At 44.5% G+C, this 23,100-nt stretch overlaps 1 protein-coding gene across 5 annotated transcripts in view; it reads left to right on the top strand.

The window, feature by feature from the left end:
* Positions 1 to 5,388: 5,388 nt before the first annotated feature.
* SNX20 (sorting nexin 20) overlaps positions 5,389 to 23,100 on the top strand; it is a 73,988-nt gene continuing 56,276 nt past the window's right edge. For 2 of the 5 annotated variants that reach the window (XM_077458407.1, XM_077458405.1), the window contains exons 1-2: positions 5,402 to 5,520; positions 6,607 to 6,873. Coding sequence is in view for 1 of the 5 variants with exons in the window: in XM_077458408.1 (XP_077314534.1) it covers positions 5,481 to 5,520 (40 nt within the window). In the remaining 4 variants the exon portion in view is untranslated. Of the gene's footprint in view, positions 5,521 to 6,606; positions 6,874 to 23,100 lie in introns of all 5 variants that reach the window. The other 3 variants (XM_077458404.1, XM_077458406.1, XM_077458408.1) reach the window with 3 other exon arrangements.

The raw sequence follows: 23,100 nt of genomic DNA, 5'->3' as shown, positions 1-23,100 counted from the left end.
TTTCAAATTTTTTATTTTTTTTTCATTTATATCGCAAAAAATAAAAATCGCAGAGGCAATCAAATATCATAAAAAGAAAGCTCTATTTGTGGGAAGAAAAGGACGAAAATTTTGTTTGGGTACAACATTGCATGACCGCGCAATTATCAGTTAAAGCAGTGCACTGCAAAATTGTAAAAAGACCTCTGGTCCTTAGGCTGACAATTAGTCCGGGGCTTAAGTGGTTAATAAAGTGTACTTTTAAGGATCACTGCACCATGAGGTTTTATTCCTTCTCATCACATGTCTCATGCACAAGTGTGGTGTTAATGGTTTAAGCCATTGTGAACAGATTGTGGAGAGCTGAGCATCTAAGTTTACCATGCCTGGTTTACCTATCGTCACATGTGGTGATCAAGGTGTACTGCATCCAAGGCTCATCTGACCCCTGTAATAAGGGTATTAAGGTAGGGTAAGAGGCAGTTTATTGGGGTGTCGGTGGTGGCTCTCTCCTTCTCTGCATATCTTTATACTTACCCCATCATGTGCGGTTTATCCTCTTCATTCTTCATCAAAAACAACCTTTGTCTATTTTGAGGACATTATTTTTGAAAGCTGCACCTTTTTATATTATTGTTTCTATTGTTGTTCATCATTTTGATCTGGATGCCTAAGAGACTTATTCAGTTATATACATTTTCATTCATTGCTATTTCAATCAGCGCAGCAGATAACTATATACTGTTTTGAGAATGATAGTTTATACTGTTAAGAGGTATAACATATGCTAGAATTTAAAGCAGATTCAGTGCATCTGAGCACCACAAACCAAAAACACAATGTAACCACTTCAATACTGGGCACTTCCTGCCCAAGCCAATTTTCAGCTTTCAGCGCTGTTGCTGTTTAAATGACAATTGCGCAGTCATGCTATGCTGTACCCAAATAGAGCTTTCTTTTGGTGGTATTTGGGTTTAATTTTTTGCTAAACAAATAAAAAAACAAAAAGAAAAATTAAAAAAAAATGTTTTCTTTGTTTCTGTTATAACATTTTGTAAATAAATACATTTTCCTATTCACTGTTGGGCACTGATGAGGCTGCACTGATAAGGTGGCACCCATGAGGTGTCACTGATGGGCACTGATATGGGCACTCATAGGCAGCAGAGATGGGCACTCATAGGTGGCACAGATGGGCACTGAAAGGGTGCATTGATGTGTACTTAAGGGTGGCACTGATGAGTGGCAGTGAATGACACTGATAGATGGCACTGATTGGCATCACTGATTAGGAGGCATCCCTGATGGTCATCAGTGGTGGCCATCCCTGGTGGTCCTGGGTGGGCATACGAGGGGGGTTACGCAGATAAACAGTCAGCGCCGACCCCCCCCCCCCCCCATCAGAGGAGCAGCCGATCGGCTTTCCTTTACTCATGTCTGTCAGACGCGAGTGAAGAAAAGCCAATAAACGGCTCTTCCTGTTTACATCGTGATCAGCTGTGATTGGACACAGCTGATCACGTGGTAAAGAGTCACTGTCAGAGACTCTTTATCTAGATCGGAGTTGCAGTTTGTTAGCCCTTGTACACATGGTCGGACATTCCGACAACCAAATCCGTCTGATAAATTCTGACAGATTTAGTCCGGAAGTGGTGTTGCATACACACGGTCGGACTAAGTTGTCGGAATTTCCGGTTGGCAAGAATGCGGTGATGTAAGCCGCGTACGACGGGACTAGAAAAGGGAAGTTCAGCACCACGTCCGGCACCCTTTGGGCTCCTTCTGCTGATCTCGTGTTTATCGCATGTTAGTAGAAGTTTGGTTAGAGACGATTCGCGCTTTTCAGATTTGTGCTTCAGATCGTTACTGCTCTTCAGTTTGTGCCTATCAGCTTATCAGTGCGTGTAGTCAGTTAGCATTTGTTGCTCATTGTGGACTATATCTTGGTATAGTACGCTTTGATTTTCATTGCTTATTGCCTGCTCGTTTCTGGTTTTCAGTTAGTTCTTTCAGGCATTGCTCTTTATTGGTGCTTTCTGTTGTCCTTTCTGACCAGCTGACCATTTTCAAGCCATGTTTCGTGTATGTACTCATTGTAGAGTTTGTGCTGTGCAGGGGCTTGGTGTTGGGCTTTTAGCTTTGACACAAGCCGGTCCATGAACAGGGCGAGGAGGAGTTCATGGACCAAGAATTGGTTGTGCCAGCGTGACCGGTTCTCGCACATGCCTTTGCTTCGTGAGATCCGGGAGAATAATCCTGATGATTTCAGGAATTATCTCTGGATGATGGACCATTTTTTTTACATTTTGGTTCGGGGTTCCCCTATGGGGGAATCCCATGCCGTTTTCATCAATGAACTTTTATGTGTATTGCCGGACCGAAATGATGTAATTTTGCTGTCAGACTGTTCTAAACACGGGAAACCTGTGCCACTTTACAGGCATACTATAGACACCCCCCAGGTATGAAATGTAAAGGAATATTACACTTTTATTGTTTCACTTTAGGCATTATTAAAATCACTGCTCCCGAAAAAATGGCTAATTTAAAACTTTTTTTTGCATTGATACATGTCCCCTCTGGCAGGAATTTTTTGCCTGTTCGCAAGTTCTGGTGCGAACCGAATGGGGGAGTGTTCGGCCCATCCCTACTACACACTGACTGCCCCCACAGCACACTTCCCTCACTGCATACTGCCCCCACTACACCCTGCTCACTGACTGCTCACTGACTGCCCCCACTGTTAAAATCAGGGCTTTGTCTTGCCTAATCTATAACACCCAATTTCTTCCTTTTCAGCATTCTTTGGTGGATTTGCCAGTGTGCCTTATGCCGCGTACACATGATCGAATTGTCTGGCGTACTTAGTCCGGCAAACAATCCGGTGGACTTTCTACCGAGTGGACTTGGCCACACACGGACACGCGGAAAGTCCGGCGCTTGCTAGCGCGATGATGTACAGCACATACGACGGAACTAGAAAAAGGAAGTTCAATAGCCAGTAGCCAATAGCTTCCTTTTCGTACTTGCTTCTGAGCATGCAGCATTCTTAGTCCGCCGGACTAGCATACTCACAAACGTATTGTCCGCTGAAACCCAAGTCTGGTGGAAAGATTGGGCTGCAAAACTACTTTCTAAGTCCGCCGGACTTTACACTGAAAAAGTCCACTGAAGCCCACACACGATCGGATTGTGAGGTGAAATGTGGTCCAGCGGACTAAGTACGCCGGACAATTTGATCGTGTGTACACGGCATTAGATCCTTATCCTGTTAAAAGATCAATTTATTTCTGGTCAGTTTCAACTTTTGAGCAAATGGCTCGCATTCTTAATAAGCAGGCTTTGATATGATGCGGAATTTATAGTAGGCTTGATGACTACAAACTATCCCTATCCTAAAGCAGCGAAGCAACCCTAAACCAAAACACAAAACATTTCTACCAGCATGCTTTTAAGTATGTTGTTCTTCTCAAGAAATACTGTCTTCTGTCTGCACTAAACATATCTCCTGTCACTGTGGCCAAACATCTTTCCCAGCACATTGTTCCAGAATGCCTGGTATTTTGGCAAAATGTTCATTGGCAAACCATAGTCTTGCTCTAGAGTTCTTTCTTGATGTTAAAGACTTTTTCCTGGCACACCTTTTATGAAGGTTAAATTAGTGCTTTATTTGTTGAAGCATGCACTTTGACATCAACTAATGTAAAAGTTACCTACAGATTCCACAATTTAATTCTGGGGTTCTTGAAGACTTCTTTTAGCATCAAATGGTCAGCTTTCATGAATGGCTTTCATGAATTTGGTGCAGGTGATCACATTACCAGGGACCTTACTGCCAGAAAGGTGTCGCAAGTGCTTCATTGAATTCACTCTTATTTTTGCCTTTTCAGATATGATCAAAATGTAAATAATCTTCATGGGGTGTACTTTCTTTTTTACATGACTGTAGCTGCTTCCCACCTCCCCCTGATCTGCCAACAAACACAGTCCCCAAACTCTGCTGTCACAAGCTCCTATTGCTTAGGTTTTGTAAAGAAAGTGCAGTGCAGCTAGCGTGACTGGACACACTCACTCTGAATCTGAATGCAATAAAACTTTTTACTGAAAATCTTGTGATACATAAACATAACAGAACTCATAATTAGCAGAGCAGGTTTTCTGGTTTGGCAGCCTTAGACACGTACACATAAGTGAGAAGTAAGTCGTAGGGCCGATTTTATATTTTTGTAATGCATTAAAGTGGTTGAAACCCCTTACATATACCCAGTGAAGTGACTAGTATCTTGTGATAGAGATGAAACAAATATTCCTACATAAGTTGTACATGTTTATCTGCAAATCTCTCTCCTATACAGCCTTCCAGAGCAAGCATTTAACCACTTCCCGACCAGCAGTTGTGCTGCAGCAGGTTGGCTCCCCTGGGCAAAACAACATTACCCTACGTCACTTCGCCTTTTGGCCACTGGGGGGTGTGCGCGTGCTGCCAGAGGCATGCACTGGCCTGTGGCACGCCGCCGGAGGCGCTGCGAGTGCCTGGCGGCCGCGATGACCACCGGGCACCCGCGATCGTTAGTGACAGTGCAAGAACCAGGATCTATGTGTGTAAACACACAGATCCCGGTTCTCTCAGGGGAGAGGAGACAGATCGTGTGTTCATACTATGTATGAACACCGATCTCTGTCTCCTAGTCAGTCCCACTCCCACCACAGTTAGAACACACACTAGGGAACACATTTAACCCCTTGATCGCTCCCTAGTGTTAACCTCTTCCCTGCCTGGAGAGGCACAGGAGGGTAGTATTTGGTGGGTCGGCACCCTGTAAATACAGGATTATAACGCTAGTCCTTAAGAGCTCAGACGAACACATCTGCTCCCAGCGCCATTCTGGACACGACCTAGGGGTTGTTTTTCAAAGTGATTTCTCAACAAAATAAAGCAAAGAAACATGAATGGATTGGGGAGTTTGCTTTAAGCATTAAAAATGAATTAAATTGTGTTTTTTGGTTTGGGGTGCTCAGACACCACAGAAGATCCGCTTTAAGGCCTGGTTCACACTTATGCAGATTGCAGTTTGCATATTCCAGGTGCATTTTGCATTTTTCAACACATGTTTTTGATCCATTGAAGTCTATGGAACCAAAAACCAGAAAAAAGTCCCTGGCCCTTTCCATAAAATGCACAGATGTGAACGTGACCCATAGGAAACCATGTCAAATAGACTGTAGTGTGTTTCTGCAAAACTGAAAATGTATTAAAAAATGCATAGATGTGAACCAGGCCTTAGCCTTTAGAACTAAAGTAATTTCATCTCTTAACAGGCGTGTGTATCATTGAAGTAAAAGTAATGTGAGACGAGCAGTTTCACCCTGTGCACACAACCATGTTATTGTATTTAATAAAAAAGGGAAGGAAAAGTCGTCACTTCCTCATTTCTGTAGCACTGTGAGTTTGCTAGAGAACTGCACTGATCCCGGAGGTTAAACAGCATTTAGATTTGGTAATGAAAGAAGAATATTTCTTTGCTGTAACCCCAGAAAAAGGTAAGCAAATGGAATCCTTTACATTCGTACGTTGTTTCTCTTTCAGCAGGTATCTTATTTTCTTTACACCTTCCTATTGGTCAAGCCTACAGCTGGTTCACTTGCAATTTTCTTTCAAAGAAACACATCTTTAGAAGAAAAATAAATCTTTCTTGTAGTTATATAGTCAATGTCTACATTTTAAAATATATTTTACATACTTGATAATATCCATGGAGTCTTTACATTTATATAATGTATTTACCCTAAAAAAGAACATTTTACATTTTTAGACTATTTTTATTTTAATAAGGAAACTCCACTTTAAGAGAAATATATAAATTACTATTTTTGATCCTTTCTTTTTCAAATGCAGATTGACTGTTGCTCATATTTTTCGGCTGACTTCAGTGCATTTTAGAATAGATCATGGAATGAAACATGAATTCACATTAGCAAGTTTGCATTTATGGGCTGCATGTTTGTTCTGAGTCAGTGACACAAAGTATTGAAATTAGGTTGGCTTTGGCTGGCGGCTAGGTGCAGATGGCTTTGTTAACATTGAAATTTCATCTATAGCCCTATGGAGGACTAATATTTATGGCACTGCTGATAGAATCTTGTACATATTTAAAGTGAACTAGTCTCCTTCTGGTCTCTGTATTCAATATCCTTGTTTAGACTGACCATATGGTGCTTTGATTATTATATCATAGTGCAGGGGTAGCAACCTTTAAGAGGAGGAGATCAAAGATCTCCAGTGTGTGCCTTTTTATTTATGTAAAAATAAATTTACTAGCAAGCACCCAACAATAAGTAATGACCTAGAATTTCTTCCCTGGCCATGAACCAAAGCATTGTGACCACAGTGTGTGTACACCCCAGCCGCTGCCGCTGCAGCTAAAGGGGGGAATGGTTGGGAGGTCGTAAAACGGCGGTTTAGCTGAGGGGTATTACTACCCCCAACCACTGGTGTGAACAAGCCCTACGCACAGACCACTTCACAAAGTACCAACAAAATGACCCCCTCTGCTTAATGCAATTTACTTCCCACCCATTTTCTTTATGATAGAGATCTCCCCTAACATACCTTATTCTCCTACCCAGCCTACAGCCTAAAGAGTTCCAAAGAGCCCATGGTCATGTGCTGCTGAGAATCAAGCTGTCGGGTTCAGACTGTCATTTGGAGGGATACTAGACTGGGAGCTGTGATGTGCAGAGAGAGCTTCAGTACCAGAGAAATAAAGAGCTGAGCCGAAAGAAGGGGATCACCAAAAAATCTGCAGTCTACTCTATCCATCTCCATCCTAACTGTAGGAATAGCAGTCGGGGAACGTCTTGTACCTAGGAGGGCTTCACTAAATCACTAGTGTGGTGAGAGGTCTATGGCCACTACTGTGTTTTTAATAGGCTGCTGTTTGATAACTATGTCTGCCATAAAAAAATCTGCCAAATGGTATTTGATTCACCTACACATGGATTACAAAATGCTTTCATGCTTTGGAGAGTGAATACTCTACCAAGAATTAAAGGGCACCAAGGCCGGAAAGACTGAGTAGTTGCTATTCCACTAGCCAGTGACTTAGACAGGGTTTGTGTTCTTTCACGGTTGTTCTAATGCAGTCCTATTCATTATTAACCAACCAAATTTTCTTTTCAGCGTTTTTCCCTTTTTAATAAATATCCAGTTCCAAGTGTGATGGTGTCTGTCAGATCCAAGTACAGGGTGGGTCATCACTGAGAAGGGCAGGAGGACCCAAACAAATCCAGTGACTCTTGAGGGGGAAGGGCTACATAAATATATATTTTAATACAGACATACCCCACGTTTATGTACACAATGGGGTTTATTTACTAAAGCTGTAAAGTGAAAAATCAGGCTCACTTCTGCATAGAATACAATGAGCTTCTAACCCCAGCTTGTTCAATTAAGCTTTTGTAATAAAACATGGAAGCTCATTGGTTTCTATGCAGAAGTGAGCCTGATTTTACACTTTTCAGCTTTAGTAAATAAACCCCATTGTATACTTAAAAGTGGGGTACGCCTGTACATTCATTTTTTTTATTAAAGATTAAAAGTAAGGAGTTCCAGTGATTTACCAAGTCAATAGCTCTTATGGATAAGATTCTAGGGACTAGGGAAATATCTTTAGAATGTTCTTGCCTAATATAATTGAAAGAGAACACCCACTTAAGCCCCATACACACTCTCAGTTTTTCTGCTGAGTTTTTCCTTCAGGTTTACCAAAACCATGTAGTGCAAGGGCCTGCCTGATTGCATACAAATTGAAACTCCTATGGTTTGACCTCATATTATATGGTTTTGGTAAATCTGAAGGAAAAATTCAGCAGAAAAACAGATAGTGTGTATGGGGCTTTTGATGACCTGACAAAACTTTATTGGAACTTTTTGATGACTTTAGTAATAGACAAATAAGAACAGGAAGTTTGGAATTTGACCTGCACAATTCCTCCCTTCATCAATGGCTAACATGGCACAAAATCTCTTGTGATAAATAGGTGTAAAGATTGCTACCCAGCTGCTTGCATAATCATGCGAGAATTGTCTTGTCATGCTAGAATTCTTGTATTTTCAAATTAAATATTTTTGTTCCAATCTGAGAACTCAGTTACATCAGTTGGTGCATGTTGTTTTCACAATAATATAAAAAGGCAGCCCCCACATACTTTGAGATATAGATTGCCCACATTAATACGTCCTACCTCTCAGGGAGGTTTGGCCTTCCCTGATTGTTTTAATGATTACTTAGCCACCCAATTAGTCACAGCTGTCTGGTGGCTGATTCCAGATCTTACCAATCCTGCTACACTTTTAGAAGCTGCTGTGATCAATTCCGTAGAGTCCCTTGAATTTTTATTATTTAGAGGTCCCCATGCTTCTTACCAGTTAATACCTTCCATGATTACCACTCTAAGAGTCTGGAAGACGGGCTTGACGTGAAAACACTACCTCAAGCTGGCAGTGTCACCAAACACTCCCTTGTGGCACACTCCCTCCTTACCCCAATTTCACATGCTTCCAGAGCTGCACACTTGGACCAAGTACAATATCAAATTGGCTTCTCAAATTGTTTCCGGCCAGTAATTGTTATCGTTGCCCAAACCCTCTTCTATCTACATTATCCCTACACACTATCAGTTTCACTACCTTCAGCTGTCAGTTCTCACAATCCCTCATAATGCTTGTTCAATCTACTTTGGAACAGGTACTCAGATCAGATTCTGCAGAGAAACCCACCTTCCATCTATACTCCAATCTATTAGCAACATCCTTATCTGCTCTAGTGGAACTTAGGGCTCGGTGGCAGCGGGACACACCAGATTTGGATAACGATGATTGGGATGATATCTGGGATCTCCCCTTTCAAACATTGGTCTCTCTGCATGATGGATTGATGCAATTTAAAATTGTCCATTGGGCATACAACGCTCCTTACTGTCTACACAAAATGAACCCCTAATGCCTGCCAGACTGTTGGTGGTGTGGGAGTGCCCCTGGAGATTTTTCAAAAATTTCTGGACATGTCCCTCCATCACCAGATTCTGTGAGGAAGTGTTGTCACTAGTAAATGAAATGTCATCAGTCTCCATACAACTTTTTTTCTCCCCTCGTCTTTCAGGACAGCACCTGGAGAGAGAGCGCAGCTCCACCCATTTTCCGAGGAAACACTGCAGATTTTCTTTAGAGACCGGTTACTTCCACCATGGCCTCAGTCGTAGTGTTTCCTCCAGCCATGGTGGAAGCGCTGCAGGGAACCAAGGGGTGCTGCGCTTTCTCCAGGTGGGGAGAGCTGGAAATTGGAAGCATACCAGGTGTCTGTTTTTTTGTTCTTAGACCAGCCCAACCTCCTCCCTTACGTGTGAGGGTCGCTCCGGTGTTCCCTCTTCTTCAAGCCCAGGGGGGTCTTTGGCTGCCGGAGGTCCCGCTCTCTTTACTAGACCGGCGGCAGAGGCTGGGGCACTTTTCGAATTTCATGCCGTTCTTCCCAGCCTCATGCCTTCCGGGTTCGGATGGCGAGTGCTTCATTCCGGCCGGGGGCGAGACTTCCAGCGGCACGACGTGGCGTCCGGTTCCGGCTGCTGGAACGCAGGAAGAGGGGGTAGTCTTAGCTGACATCACTTCCTGTCTTTGCAGCGGCGAAAGACCACGAAAATTAAAAAAATTAAAGCACCTAAGTGCCTGATGCCTTGCGGACAATGGAGGAGGATCAAGCGACAGTGGCAGGGGCAGGAGCCACACTGGTCAGCCAGGCCCAGGGAAGCAAGGACAGTGGTCTCTGGCTTTACTCTATGGGCCTTGTGAATGTCTCCCTTCCTTGGTCTAATTGATTGGGAACCTGCTACATTCCTTTCCTGTGTATTGACTGTTCAGGAAGAATGTAACTTCATGTTGTAAGTGAGTCTGTGGGGGGATTCACTGGCTGCAAAGCAGGGTTAAAGTGTTAGTCTTTTCTGATTTTTTATTTTTTGTCAGCATTTCATATCTCTGTAAATGGTTTGTGTATTAAACTGAAATGTTGTTTTTTTTTTGGTATATTTCAGAAAGTGAAAGAAAAAACTAAACATGCCTCCCATCCCCCCCTTGCAAAAGAAAATGTCTGTCATGCAAAAATGTATTAAGATTCCTGGACCAAAGTCCTGTGCAAATCTTGCATAAGTGATTTGGTTAAGGAAAAAAACACTCCTACCGTGCCTGCGTCGCAGCAAGGAGAACTGTTTATCTTCCTTTAGGAAGGAGTTGTCAGACACTTTTGAGACCTTTAGGTCCTATTTGGATAGACGCCCGGCAGCGGGTAGTAATGTACCCTGTTCTCATTCCTCTACTTCGGTATCCAGAGGGGGCAGTGACTCAGAGGATGAGGGGTGTAGTGTGTCCTCAGGTTCCGAGGAAGAGGCAGAGGAAATAAAAGAATCTTCTTCTTGGTACAAACTATCCTTAGAAGAGACTTTAAGAAACAAAAATTTTTGAGAGAAAAGGAATCTGAGCAGGCCAGATACCACGTCCCAATATTTATGAGCACAAAAAAGAAAAGGGCCAGGAAGGGGCTGGGGAATCACCAACCCCTGGGACTTTAACGGTATCAAATCAAAAAAATGTTTACAGATAATTAGAAATAAAATATTATAATTTTATTCATAATATACAAAAATATAAATTAAACATTCATAAAAACAGTGATTTGGCATTTATTTATACAAGAACAAGCATATTTGCATTTAATCACATTTTCCATTCACCATACAGGAAGAATGAGGTAAAAAGGAAGCTGCAATCATTCAACATGTTTCGCCCGGAATGGGCTTCTTCAGGAAAAACTGATTGAGCAGCCAAAGAAATAGCACTAGAGTAGTAAAACAATAAAACATGAATGTTACTATAAATTAGTGCATAGAGTGACAACAATTTTGCAATAATCCAAAAGGGATAAATGAAATAATGAAAACGAATAATTTTTAATGATTTTTCAGAAGTTTAAACAGATACATATAGTAGATATAATAATTAAACTGTAGAAATTATTACAATAGTTAAAAGTCTCACCGATATTGCCCAAGGCTCCACAAGTCAACAAATCATATCCAAAGTATCAATCAGAGATTGTTTTAGGACAACACAGAGAATCTGTAGTCACTTAGCGATAAAGTCGCAAAAATTAGGAGATATTTGTCGCCTAATGGGGATCTGCAGAGAAGAATAAAACGGTCATAGAAAACAAAAATAATTGAAAAGAGGGGAGAAAATGTATTGGCCCCTACAGAAAAAAAAAAAAAGGGGGCCAATTTTAGATTTGAGTAGATATCCATAATAATTACCTAAGTAATTGCATTGAATCAATAGCGATTACTAGAAGAGTTTTGAGGGACTTCAGTGATGTGTCAGAGGGCACGAAATCAATATACTTTATAGGTAGCAGATGTGAAGGTTAATGCTGAAGCAAGAAAAGGGGTTAGAATTAGAAAAAGGTCTATATAGTAAACGGATAAATAAGCCAAAAAAAACCTCATGTAAGATCCATTATTTGTGGATCACCAGCGAGGTCATGGCTTAAAGTATCAAATCAAAGGTAGCTGAGTGTTAAATAAACTTACCATTGTAGCTGCGTAAGGTTAACAGGTACACGTCTGATCCCATCAATTGCCAAGAGGCAACTGATAGGGATGGGGAGATTTAAGCCTCTCCAGCTCGGCAGCGTCTGACGTCACCGCCGAGCTACGGGCGAAAAAACAAAGGGAAGGGGCTGGCCAAGTGTCTTCACAATTGTGAGGAGGTGCGCATGCGCGGAAATTGCGTCACGGCTCCATGCCTGACGCGCACCACGTAAGGATGCCTCGGCGGCCATCTTAAGAAATCTAATAGACGGCGCAGGCTCATGCGGTCACGTGAATTACGTTCCGCAAGGCGTGCCCAACAGGAAAAAGCCGAACAGCCATTTTTAAGAAGGCTGATGCCCTGCTTGTCAGACAGATCGGTAAACACGGAAATCCATGCAGCCGACACAGGGCACGCCCATCACTGGTACAGCATTGCATCGAATGCCGATTCTGTCGGCGGAGGCCATAACCTAGTGCACAAACGGGTAGAAAAAAACATATACAGCTAAGGGAAACTGCAGTCAGCTCGCAGGGCACTAAATTTTGCGCAAAGCGCTAAATAGCAAAGTATCAAAGGAGTGAAACAAAAGTTTGTATGTACCAAACATCATTTTCATCTTAGCGCAATGTCCAGTTAGTATATTCCAACACCAAAAATACAGTGCAGATCAAATATTGCGTAGGCATCCTGTAGCGAACATATTCTCAATCTGAATTAGCTATAATAATAATAATTGTGAAAAACAGAAAAAAGGAAGAAACCTGTGAAAGCCAAAAGTCCCATTGATATGGGGGACATTAAAGGTTGAGACTCTGATTGATTCAACAGAGCTCAACAGAGTGGTTCATGTTCCCCGGGGCGCCCGTACAGAAACCCAATTTAAAGATTGGCGGCAAATCTCCTATTAAAATATAAGATTGTAATTAGTTCAAAGAATTCAAAAAATAAAAATCAGTGGTTGTGGTTAGTTGGAGCATTGGCAAATTCGGAGAGATTTACAGATACAGGAAAAAAAAAAAAAAAAAAAAAAAGGGATATTCTCAGTTACCCCTATAAGAAGGGTTTGAAACTGAAGGCTTCATTGAGGCCCGGTGCATCTGTAGCCTTGAGGTCAAAGATCCAACGGGCCTCTCGCTGTAAGAGAATCTGATTGTAGTTACCTCCCCTGTCACCTGGACTAACATGTTCTAAAGCGAAAAAATGCATTCTAGTGTCGTCAAAGTTGTGAAAAAGGCCCATATGGTGACTGATTGGAGTCTCCATTTTCTTTCCCCGCACCAGGGAAACATGGTCCCTGATGCGGTGAAAGAAAGACCTCTTTGTCTTGCCTACATCGTAGGCGCCACATTCACAAGTCATAATGTATACAATGCCTACCGATGTACAGGTGACAGAGAACCTGGGTTTATAAAGTCGTTTGTTGGGTAACAGAATTGAGTCCGAAGCAAAGATGTACCTGCAAAAACTGCATTTGTGACACGGCCTAGACCCGAGTGCCGGTTTTAAGGGGGTAAGAGTTGGAGGGACATAGTGGCTCCTGACCAGGGTGTCTTTGATTGATCTCGATTTTCTAAAAGTTATCTCCGGATTGGCCCTTAGAAATTTTGAAATCTTTGGATCACCTATAAGAAGATGCCAGTATTTACTTAGGATATCTCGTATCTGGGAATGTTGGGCACAATACCGGGTGATCAGTCTTACTCTTTCATTTAATTGAGTAGGTTTGTTGTCATGCAAAAGAGAGGATCTGGCATGTTTTTTTGCTCTAGCATATGCTCTTTTCAAGCATTTATTGCTATAGCCACGCTGTTGTAGACGCATTTTTAGTTTTTTGGCCTCATATTCGAAGTCAGTTACATTACTACAGTTATGCTTGAGACGGAGATATTGGCCATAGGGGATACTAGCCACCAATGGCTTTGGATGCGAGCTGGAGGCATGCAGGACGGTATTCGCAGCCGAGGGTTTCCTAAAAAGAGTGGAACCAATTTCCCCTTTATCATTGGCGTTAGGCCGCGTACACACGCGGGGACTGTTCGCTCAACTTTGTCCGTCAAACAGTTTCAGCGAACAGTCCGCTCAAAATTAGCATGGACGGACTTGCCCACACACGACGAACGAACAGTTTGCTGAAACCGTGCGCGATGACGTGAACGGCACGTACGACGGGACGGAAAATACGACGTCCTATACACTGCATTACAACTTTCGGCGTGTAAATCCTTTCTGAGCATGCGCGGAACTTAGTTTGACGAACAAGCCTACACACGAGGGGACTGTTCGCTGAAACCAAGTTTCAGCGGACAGTTTTTCGGAAATTCCGAAAAACTTTGTTCAGCAGACTGTTCGCTGAAACTGTCCGCTGAAAGCCCACACACGGGCGGACTGTCCGCCGAAACACTGTTCAGCGGACAAAGTTGGGCGAACAGTCCCCGCGTGTGTACGCGGCCTAAGTTTGAATGTCCAAAAAGGTTATGGTTGACCTGCTCTTTTCCATCGTGAACTTTAAATTATAAATGTTGGTCTTGAGCAATTCCATAAAAATGGATAGCTCAGCCTCGGTCCCTGTCCAGATGAGGAAGATGTCATCTATATATCTGCGCCAGACCGGAATCCGGCAAAGATATTCAGCCAAATCCTCACGATGAAAAATATGACGCTCCCACCCCCCCAGGTACAGGTTAGCATAAGAGGGGGCACACTTGGTCCCCATAGCCACTCCCTGCACCTGGAGGTAGTGAGAGCGCCCAAAGATAAAGATGTTATTGTTCAGGATGAAAGAAAGCAATTTTAGAACAAATTGGTTATAATTGGTTTGTATCTCGCCAGTCTCGGAAAGGAAGCCCTCCACAACTCTCAAACCCAAATCATTGGGTATGGAGTTGTAGAGGGCCTCCACATCGAGAGTGACGAGCCAGGAATTCTCGGGAATACACATTCCGTCCAATGCTCTTAGTAAGTCTCTAGTATCCTGTAGATAGGAGGATAAGCCCTCCACAAAAGGTCGAAGGAAATCATCCACAAGAGCACTAGCAGGTTCAGTAAGGCAACCATTACCTGAAACTATGGGGCGACCCGGTGGATTTTTAGCGTTTTTATGAATTTTAGGTAGCGCATATAAAGTAGGGGTCTTTGGGTCAACCACATTCAAGTATTCCCACGTTTTTTTGCTTATAACTCCTTGATGGTAAAATGTTCCAATTAATTTCCGAAATTGAGTAATGGTATAGTTCACATGACTCTCTGGGATTTTTCTGTACCATTCCTTATTTTGAAGTATTTTATTGACCATTTGTTCGTATTGGGCCGTGTCCATTACAACCAAATTGCCTCCCTTGTCTGAAGGTTTTATAATTAAATGAGACTGATTTTGTAAGGCAGTCAAAGCTGCCTTTTGTTGGGTAGATAGATTTGATTTTTTTGGAGGCACCCACTCAGTTTTGCAAATCCCATTCGATACTTGCTGCGTAAAGGCCCATATACTGGGATTACCTTGTAAAGAAGGGAATTTGGTTGATTTGGATCTATATTCTTTGGGAGGTGGCGCAGAGAAAAGGGGGGGTGAAATAAGTCAATGGGGGTCAGACACATCGCGAGACAGATCATCAGCCTCCTCCAAGTCCGTCTCGTCGATGTGTCCCTCCACCCATAGTTCCATCAATTCTTCCATGGCCTTAATATCCTTAAGGCTGGGTGCCGGGGTGGATTTTGGCAGAGTAGATTGTTGTGATATTGGGTTTGGTGGTCCAGATTGATCGTAAAGGACACGAAAAGTAAGTTTACGAGCAAAGAGTTTGAGATCCTTCACTAATTCAAATTTGTCAATATTCTGAGTGGGGCAGAATGTTAATCCCAATTGTAAAACCGAAATTTGAGCATTGGTTAAAGGAGTAGAGGATACATTAATTATTTCGAGATGATTTTGAGTTGTTTGGGGACAGTCCCCATTGAATCCTTCTTTGGATCGTGTACCGGTTGCGAGAATATTGGAGCTGTGCGAAAACCCGCCTCGGCGGCAGCCGCGGCCCGACCCGAAATTCCTTCGGGCGGGGTCGCAGGTAGCGCCGAGTCGGGCATACCAATAGAGGTATCGAGTAAAGCGTGTGTTCTAGCGTTACCAGTCGATTTAGCGAGTGCGGCACGAGTGTTCATGGGCGTGCGAATCTGAGTAGACTTTTGCTTACCGCTCGGTTCTTTCCCGGTGCCATCAGTGCGATTGTGACTATAAGGTGCGTGTGGACGAAAAGTGCCTGGTTGATCCGTAGCCTGTGAGAAAGAAACAGAAACAGATGATTGAGAGGATGTGTCCGAGTCCGAGAACTCGGACATCCCAGATTTTGAATTAGAGAATCTTTTAGGGAACGTTGTTTTCTTTGATTTATTACGTGGTGTCCAATTATAGGCTTGGTGGTTATCATAGGCCAGTTTGTCCCTCATAAATTTGCTTTCTTTCGTTTTCAAAAGATCAGTGACATATTGTTCTAGATTGGTCTTTAATATATTCTCACGATCAGTGAAGAGTGTTTCATTAGTGATGGATTGATTCACATCATACAGTTTTTTGATTTCTGCATCCACTATCTCCAACTCCATGGAGTAGTGGGTGCAGAGTAATTGCATCATAATTACTGAGCAATGTTGCAAATTCGCTTCCCATTGCGTCTTAAATTCAGATTCCAATTTATGAATAGTAGGAAAAATTTGGATCCTCAAACCCCAAGGTGTTATGTGGTCATCTATATACTTAGAAAAATATTGTTTGTTCCAATAGAGACGGGATTTCTTTTCCAACATTCGCTGGAGTCTTTGAAAGAACCGATCCATCGACAAACCACCAATCGTAGCATTCTGAGACTGTTGAAAGGAGTCCATTAAGCCAACAAATGCACTCCCACAATATTTGGCCATGTCAAAAAAAAAAGAAAAAGAGGCTGAATCTGTATGAAAATAGAGAATGTATGAAGAGTCATGCATATATATAAATTGTGTTTCTATCTATTCATCAAGTCATTATACAGGTGAACATCGTGAAAAAAATTGGCCGAATCAGTCCTGATCTCTACTAAGGTGAGAGGTGGCTAACACCCAAATTTAACAGAAGAGGTGGATGATCTTTTGAAAACTATCCACACAACTCTAAACATCACAGAGGATAAAGCCCAATTATCGTTGCACGATAGGATGTTTCAGGGCATGGGTGAGGTGAAACATAGGGTGTTTCCGGTACATACGTTTCTTTAGTAAAAACTATCAAATGGAAATGGAAGGACCCAGAGAGGGCTCCTTTCTTTTCCAGATCCCTCAAACGCAGGTTTCCTTTTGAAGAGAATAGCTCTCAGGTCTGGAACAAAAAACCTAAACTTGACGCAGTGTTCTCTCAAGTTTCTAGCAACACAGACCTAGCGTTTGAGGACATGGGCATCTTAAAAGATGCCATGGACAAGAGGGCTGACTCCCTCTTAAAGAAAGCTTGGGATTCAACCTTAGCAAATCTAAAATCAGCGATGGCATCAACAGTGGTAGGCAGAAACCTGGAACACTGGTTGGAACAGTTAAAAAACCACATTGAGGCAGGAATCTCCCGTAAAGATCTGTTGGATACCCTGCTGGTTCTTCTAAAAGCTGTAGGATATATGGCAGACGCTTCGGCTGAGTCTATAAAGATGCCAGCCAGATCTTCAGCTCTGATAAACTCAGCACGTAGGGCCCTTTGGGTTAAAACATGGACCGGGGATACGGCCCCAAAAACAAAACTATGTGGTCTGCCGTTTGAAGGAGACCTGGTTTCTGGCCCAGACCTAGAAGCCATACTTGACAGAATGGCCGATAAGAAAAAGGCCTTTCCAGTAAAGAAAAAGGTCAATCTTCAGGGTAGCAAGAATTTTTGTGCTTTTCGGAAAACCCCAGAAACTAAGGAAGCGGTATATAAAAAAACCCTGGAGACCTCAGAGAGGCAGGGGTAAGTCGGGGGTGTTATTCCGCTCCCCGGCCCAAAACACAAAGAGCCAGTGACTGTATTCCAGCTGTGGGAGCGAGGCTACAGGCTTTCCTTCCACAGTGGAAGTTAACCACAACCAGTCCGTTTTATCCTAAAAACAATAAGAGAGGGTTACAGACTGAAATTTTCTCAACCTCCACCTGTTTGGTTTTATGTGACTCAGGCTTCTCAAGACCTAGAGAAATTAGTGGCCATGACTGCAATCCTACAGGAATTGCTCCAACAAATGGTGATCATATACGTTCCCCCGAAGAAGTAGGACAGGGGTGTTATTTGCAAATATTTCTTGTAAGGAAGCCGTCAGGCAAATTCAGACTGATTCTGAATTTCAAAATATTAAACAGATCGATCAGGTACAAGAAATTCAGAATGGATACTATTTTCTCAGTAAAGAGTCTCCTGACCCAACCTTGTTTCATGGCATCCATGGACCTGAGGGATGCCTAACTTCATGTGCCTATAGCCATAACATCTCAAAAACACCTAAGGTTTGCCGTCAGAACAGGAAGCTCAGTCCTATATCTGCAGTTCAGACCTCTCCCTTTCGGACTGTCTTCATCCCTGAGGATATTTACAAAAATCGTGGCAGAAGTCCTAGCTCCCCTCAGGGTACAGGGAGTATCGATTGTCCCATATCTAGACCATCTTCTTTTATTTGCCAGAACAGGGGACCTACTAGAGAAGGACCTGCTAAGGACAAAGGGGCACTTGGAAGGCCTTGGATGGATAATAAACAGGGAAAAATCAAACATGATTCCATCTCAGTCAATAAGATTCCTGGGGTATACCATCAACTCCATACAGGAGAGAATTTTTCTCCCGGAGAAGAAGATAATAAAAGTCCAAAACGCAGTAAAAAAGACCCAGACAAATCTGCCAATTTCCATCAAGGCAGCAATGTCAGTGTTAAGGGTTCTCGTCTATTCCAGCAGTTTAATGGGCGCGCCTCCACGCAAGGGATCTGCAGCAGGCAATATTGAGAAATTGGTCCTATGGAGAGTCCCTGGAGAAGCTATTCAGAATTCTTACTCGAGTTTGGAGGAAGCTCTGGTGGTGGAGGAGTCAATCAAACCTAGATAGGGGTCTGCTTTGGTATTTCCCGGTAGACAGGAGGTTGACAACGGATGCAAGCTCCTGGGGATGGGCTGCCCACCTGGGGGGGTCAGATGGCTCAGGGGGACTGGACAAACAAGGAGGCCAGGAGATCCTCCAACTGGAAGGAACTAAGGGCTATCCTACTGGGACTTTGGGCCTTCAAGAATCTGGTCCAGGGTCTCCATATCCAGGTCCTGTCAGACAACGCCACAGCAGTGTCTTGTATAACAAGACAGGGTGGCACAAGAAGCAGGGTGTTGCTATCATTGGCAGGTCAGATCCTGTCCTGGGCAGAAAGCAACCTGAGGTCCCTGACAGTGGTACAGCTAAAGGGCAACCTGAATTTTGTAGCAGACTTCCTGAGCAGGGAAAGGGTCCTAGAGTCAGAATGGAGTCTGAACCCCGTAGTTGATGCGCTAGCACAACCATAAAACATCCGCTTGTGCTACGCCTTTCCTCTCTTCCAGATGATTCCCTTGGTCCTGAAGAAGTTACAAAGAGAGTCCACAAGTATGATTCTAGTGGTTCCCTTTTGGCCCAAAAGAGCATGGTTTGCAACCATACAGAAAATGGCAGTGGAACCCCATTGTGTTCTTCCCCTGAGGAAAGACCTCTTAACCCAGGGACCTCTTCAGTAGGGATGAGCTTCGTGTTCGAGTCAAACATATGTTCGACTCGAACATCGGCTGTTCGTCCGTTCGGCGAAGTCCGAACATTTTGGTCCGTTCGCGCCAAATTCGTGTGGCGCTCACGGCCCACAATGCACTGCGATGGCGCAGTGAATTGCTGGCTCATGATTGGCCAAGCATGCACTATGAACCCGCATGCTTGGCCAATCACAGCGCCGGCAGCGAGGAGAGCCATGATAGGATGCCTGTGGCCAATCATAGCTCAGGCTGTGTAGTACACGCCCCACACTATATAAGGCCGCCAGCGCGGCAGCCTTGTGTAGTGTGTTGGCGTCTGTAGCAGTTAGTGGGTGTTCTGTGTACCTTCAACACAGTATACACCGATCGTTATCGGACGATTTTTCGTTCTTGCTCTTCTGTAGTGGTTGTTGTCTGCGTGCCCTGACCGCAGTATACACCGCTATATTCACCTATATAGCTAGCGATTTATCTATCTTTTATAATAGAGCTTGCAGTCAGTGTTAGGAGATTGTGCGTGCTGTCTGCGTGCTCTGAACGCAGTATACACCGCTAAATCCACCTATATCGCTAACTATCTTGCTTGTTTTAAATAGAGCTTGCAGTCAGTGGTAGGAGATTGTGCGTGCTGTCTGCATGCTCTGAACCTAGTATACACCGCTATATCCATCTATATAGCTAACTATCTTGCTCATTTTAAATAGAGCTTGCAGTCAGCGGTAGGAGATTGTGCGTGCTGTCTGCGTGCTCTGAACCCAGTATACACCGCTATATCCACCTATATAGCTAACTATCTTGCTTGTTTTAAATAGAGCTTGCAGTCAGCGGTAGGAGATTGTGCGTGCTGTCTGCGTGCTCTGAACCCAGTATACGCCGCTATATCCACCTACAGAGCTCTTCTCTATTTGCGCCATCTGCAGGAGTTAGTGGAAGTTGTGTGTGCCTCCAGCACAATATACACTACCCAATTGCTGGTTTTCCCAACTCCCTTCAGGCCATTACCATGTCTGGAAGGCCAGCAAGGAGAGGCAGACAGGCGCGAGCCGATAAAAGAGGGCAAGCAGGCTCTGTGTCTAGAGACAACAGTGCTGGTCGTGGACGCGGTGCATCGTCATCATCAGCACGTGCCCATGGGACACGCTTGTCCTTCTTTTCGGCAGCTGGACATGTTGAGCTGCAACATGCCAACGACTTGGTAAAGTGGATGACCAAGCCCTCTTCATCCTCCTCATCCTCTCTCACCCTGACCGCAGTATACACCGCTATATTCACCTATATAGCTAGCGATTTATCTATCTTTTATAATAGAGCTTGCAGTCAGTGTTAGGAGATTGTGCGTGCTGTCTGCGTGCTCTGAACGCAGTATACACCGCTAAATCCACCTATATCGCTAACTATCTTGCTTGTTTTAAATAGAGCTTGCAGTCAGCGGTAGGAGATTGTGCGTGCTGTCTGCATGCTCTGAACCTAGTATACACCGCTATATCCATCTATATAGCTAACTATCTTGCTCATTTTAAATAGAGCTTGCAGTCAGCGGTAGGAGATTGTGCATGCTGTCTGCGTGCTCTGAACCCAGTATACACCGCTATATCCACCTATATAGCTAACTATCTTGCTTATTTTAAATAGAGCTTGCAGTCAGCGGTAGGAGATTGTGCGTGCTCTGAACCCAGTATACACCGCTATATCCACCTACAGAGCTCATCTCTATTTGCGCCATCTGCAGGAGTTAGTGGAAGTTGTGTGTGCCTCCAGCACAATATACACTACCCAATTGCTGGTTTTCCCAACTCCCTTCAGGCCATTACCATGTCTGGAAGGCCAGCAAGGAGAGGCAGACAGGCGCGAGCCGATAAAAGAGGGCAAGCAGGCTCTGTGTCTAGAGACAACAGTGCTGGTCGTGGACGCGGTGCATCGTCATCATCAGCACGTGCCCATGAGACACGCTTGTCCTTCTTTTCGGCAGCTGGACATGTTGAGCCGCAACATGCCAACGACTTGGTAGAGTGGATGACCAAGCCCTCTTCATCCTCCTCATCCTCTCTCACCCAGGCTCAAGGTACTAGCAAAGCAGCTGCCAATGCATCGTCTTCCCTCCTCTCAATGTCATCATCAGTGACTCCTTCCTTAGACCCACCATGTCCTCCTGAGGAGTCTCCTGAACTCTTTGAGCACAGTGTTGGGTACATGCTCCAGGAGGATGCCCAGTGTTTTGTAGGCTCTGATGATGATACTCAGCTAGAGGAAGGCAGTAGTGTGAATACAGAGAGAGGGGATGCTCAAGAAGGACAGCAATCTGGCAGTCATGTTCCACAAGCTGCAGCATACTGCCAGGTTTGCTCCAGCGATGAAGAGGGAGGGGATGATGAGGGCACTGACTCCACGTGGGTGCCTGGTAGGAGAGAGGAGGAGGAGGCACATGTCCAACGAGGCAGGATGCCCTCCGGGGGCCAGCTTAGGGGCAGCACACCGACTGAATCACACCGCAGAGCTCCGCCTGTGCAGGGAGCTGCCTCTGCGCGCTATTCTAAAAGTTCTTTGGTGTGGGCCTTTTTTGAGACGAGTGCATCAGATCGCACCGCTGCTATTTGCAACATATGTCTCAAGCGTATCTCGCGTGGCCAAAACATCAGCCGCTTGGGCACCACATGCTTGACCAGACATATGTTGACCTGCCATGCAGCTCGTTGGCAAGCGTACCTCAAAGACCCACACCAAAGAACAAAGCGGACCTCGCCTTGCTCCTCATCAGCTGGCATCTCCAACCCCACTAGACCTTCAGTCCTCTCTGAAACCTGCTCTGAGAGGAATGAAGGTGTAGAATTAGGTGTGTCACAGCCAAGTGCTTCCGGGCACTCTGCTAGCAGTACACCCACGTCCGATTATAGCAGGCAAATGTCCCTGCCCCAGCTGCTGGACCGGCAAAAGAAGTTCACTCCCAGCCATCTACATGCCCAGCGGTTGAATGCTAGCTTGGCTAAATTGCTAGCACTTCAACTGCTGCCTTTTCAGTTGGTAGACTCGGCCCCCTTCTGTGAGTTTGTACAATGTGCAGTTCCTCAGTGGCAGGTCCTCAAACGCCACTTTTTCTCACGGAAGGCGATTCCGGCTCTCTACCGGCATGTGGAAGGCAATGACCTTGCCTCGCTGGACAGGGCGGTCAGCGGTAAGGTGCATAGTACCGCTGACTCATGGTCCAGCAGGCATGGAGAGGGACGTTACCTGTCTTTCACGGCCCATTGGGTCACTCTTCTGGCAGCTGGGAAGGATGCAGGACAAGGTGCAGTAGTGTTGGAGGTTGTTCCGCTACCACGCCTCCAAAATGCTACTACTGGTTGTGACACACCTCTCTCCTCCACCCCCTCCTCTTCTTCTTCCTCCATGGCCTCTTCCAGTGCTCTGTCCTCGGAACCAGCGGTGCTCCGTAGGCGTTCCAGGGGCTGCACAAGTACGCAGGCAAAACAATGGCATGCCGTGCTTGCGCTGGTTTGTTTGGGGGACAGGAGCCACACTGGGGTGGATGTTTTGTCAGCTCTGCAGGGGCAGGCCGAGAGGTGGTTGATGACACGCCAGCTTAAGCCAGGAATGGTGGTTTGCGACAATGGCACCAACCTCCTCTCCGCCCTCCGACAGGGACAACTGACCCATGTGCCCTGTGTGGCTCATGTCCTTAACCTGGTGGTGCAGGCCAGGAAAGTCTGTGTGCATTTCCGCTGATCATTTATTGCCTGTGCTCGGCTGGC

Source organism: Lithobates pipiens, unplaced genomic scaffold (genome assembly GCF_037356315.1).
Source record: "Lithobates pipiens isolate NorthernLeopardFrog02 unplaced genomic scaffold, aLitPip1_a1.2 Scaffold_10, whole genome shotgun sequence".
NCBI classification, from domain to species: Eukaryota; Metazoa; Chordata; class Amphibia; order Anura; family Ranidae; genus Lithobates; species Lithobates pipiens.
The sequence above is the reverse complement of the archived record's forward strand: the minus strand, read 5'-3'. Positions and strand labels throughout refer to the sequence as shown.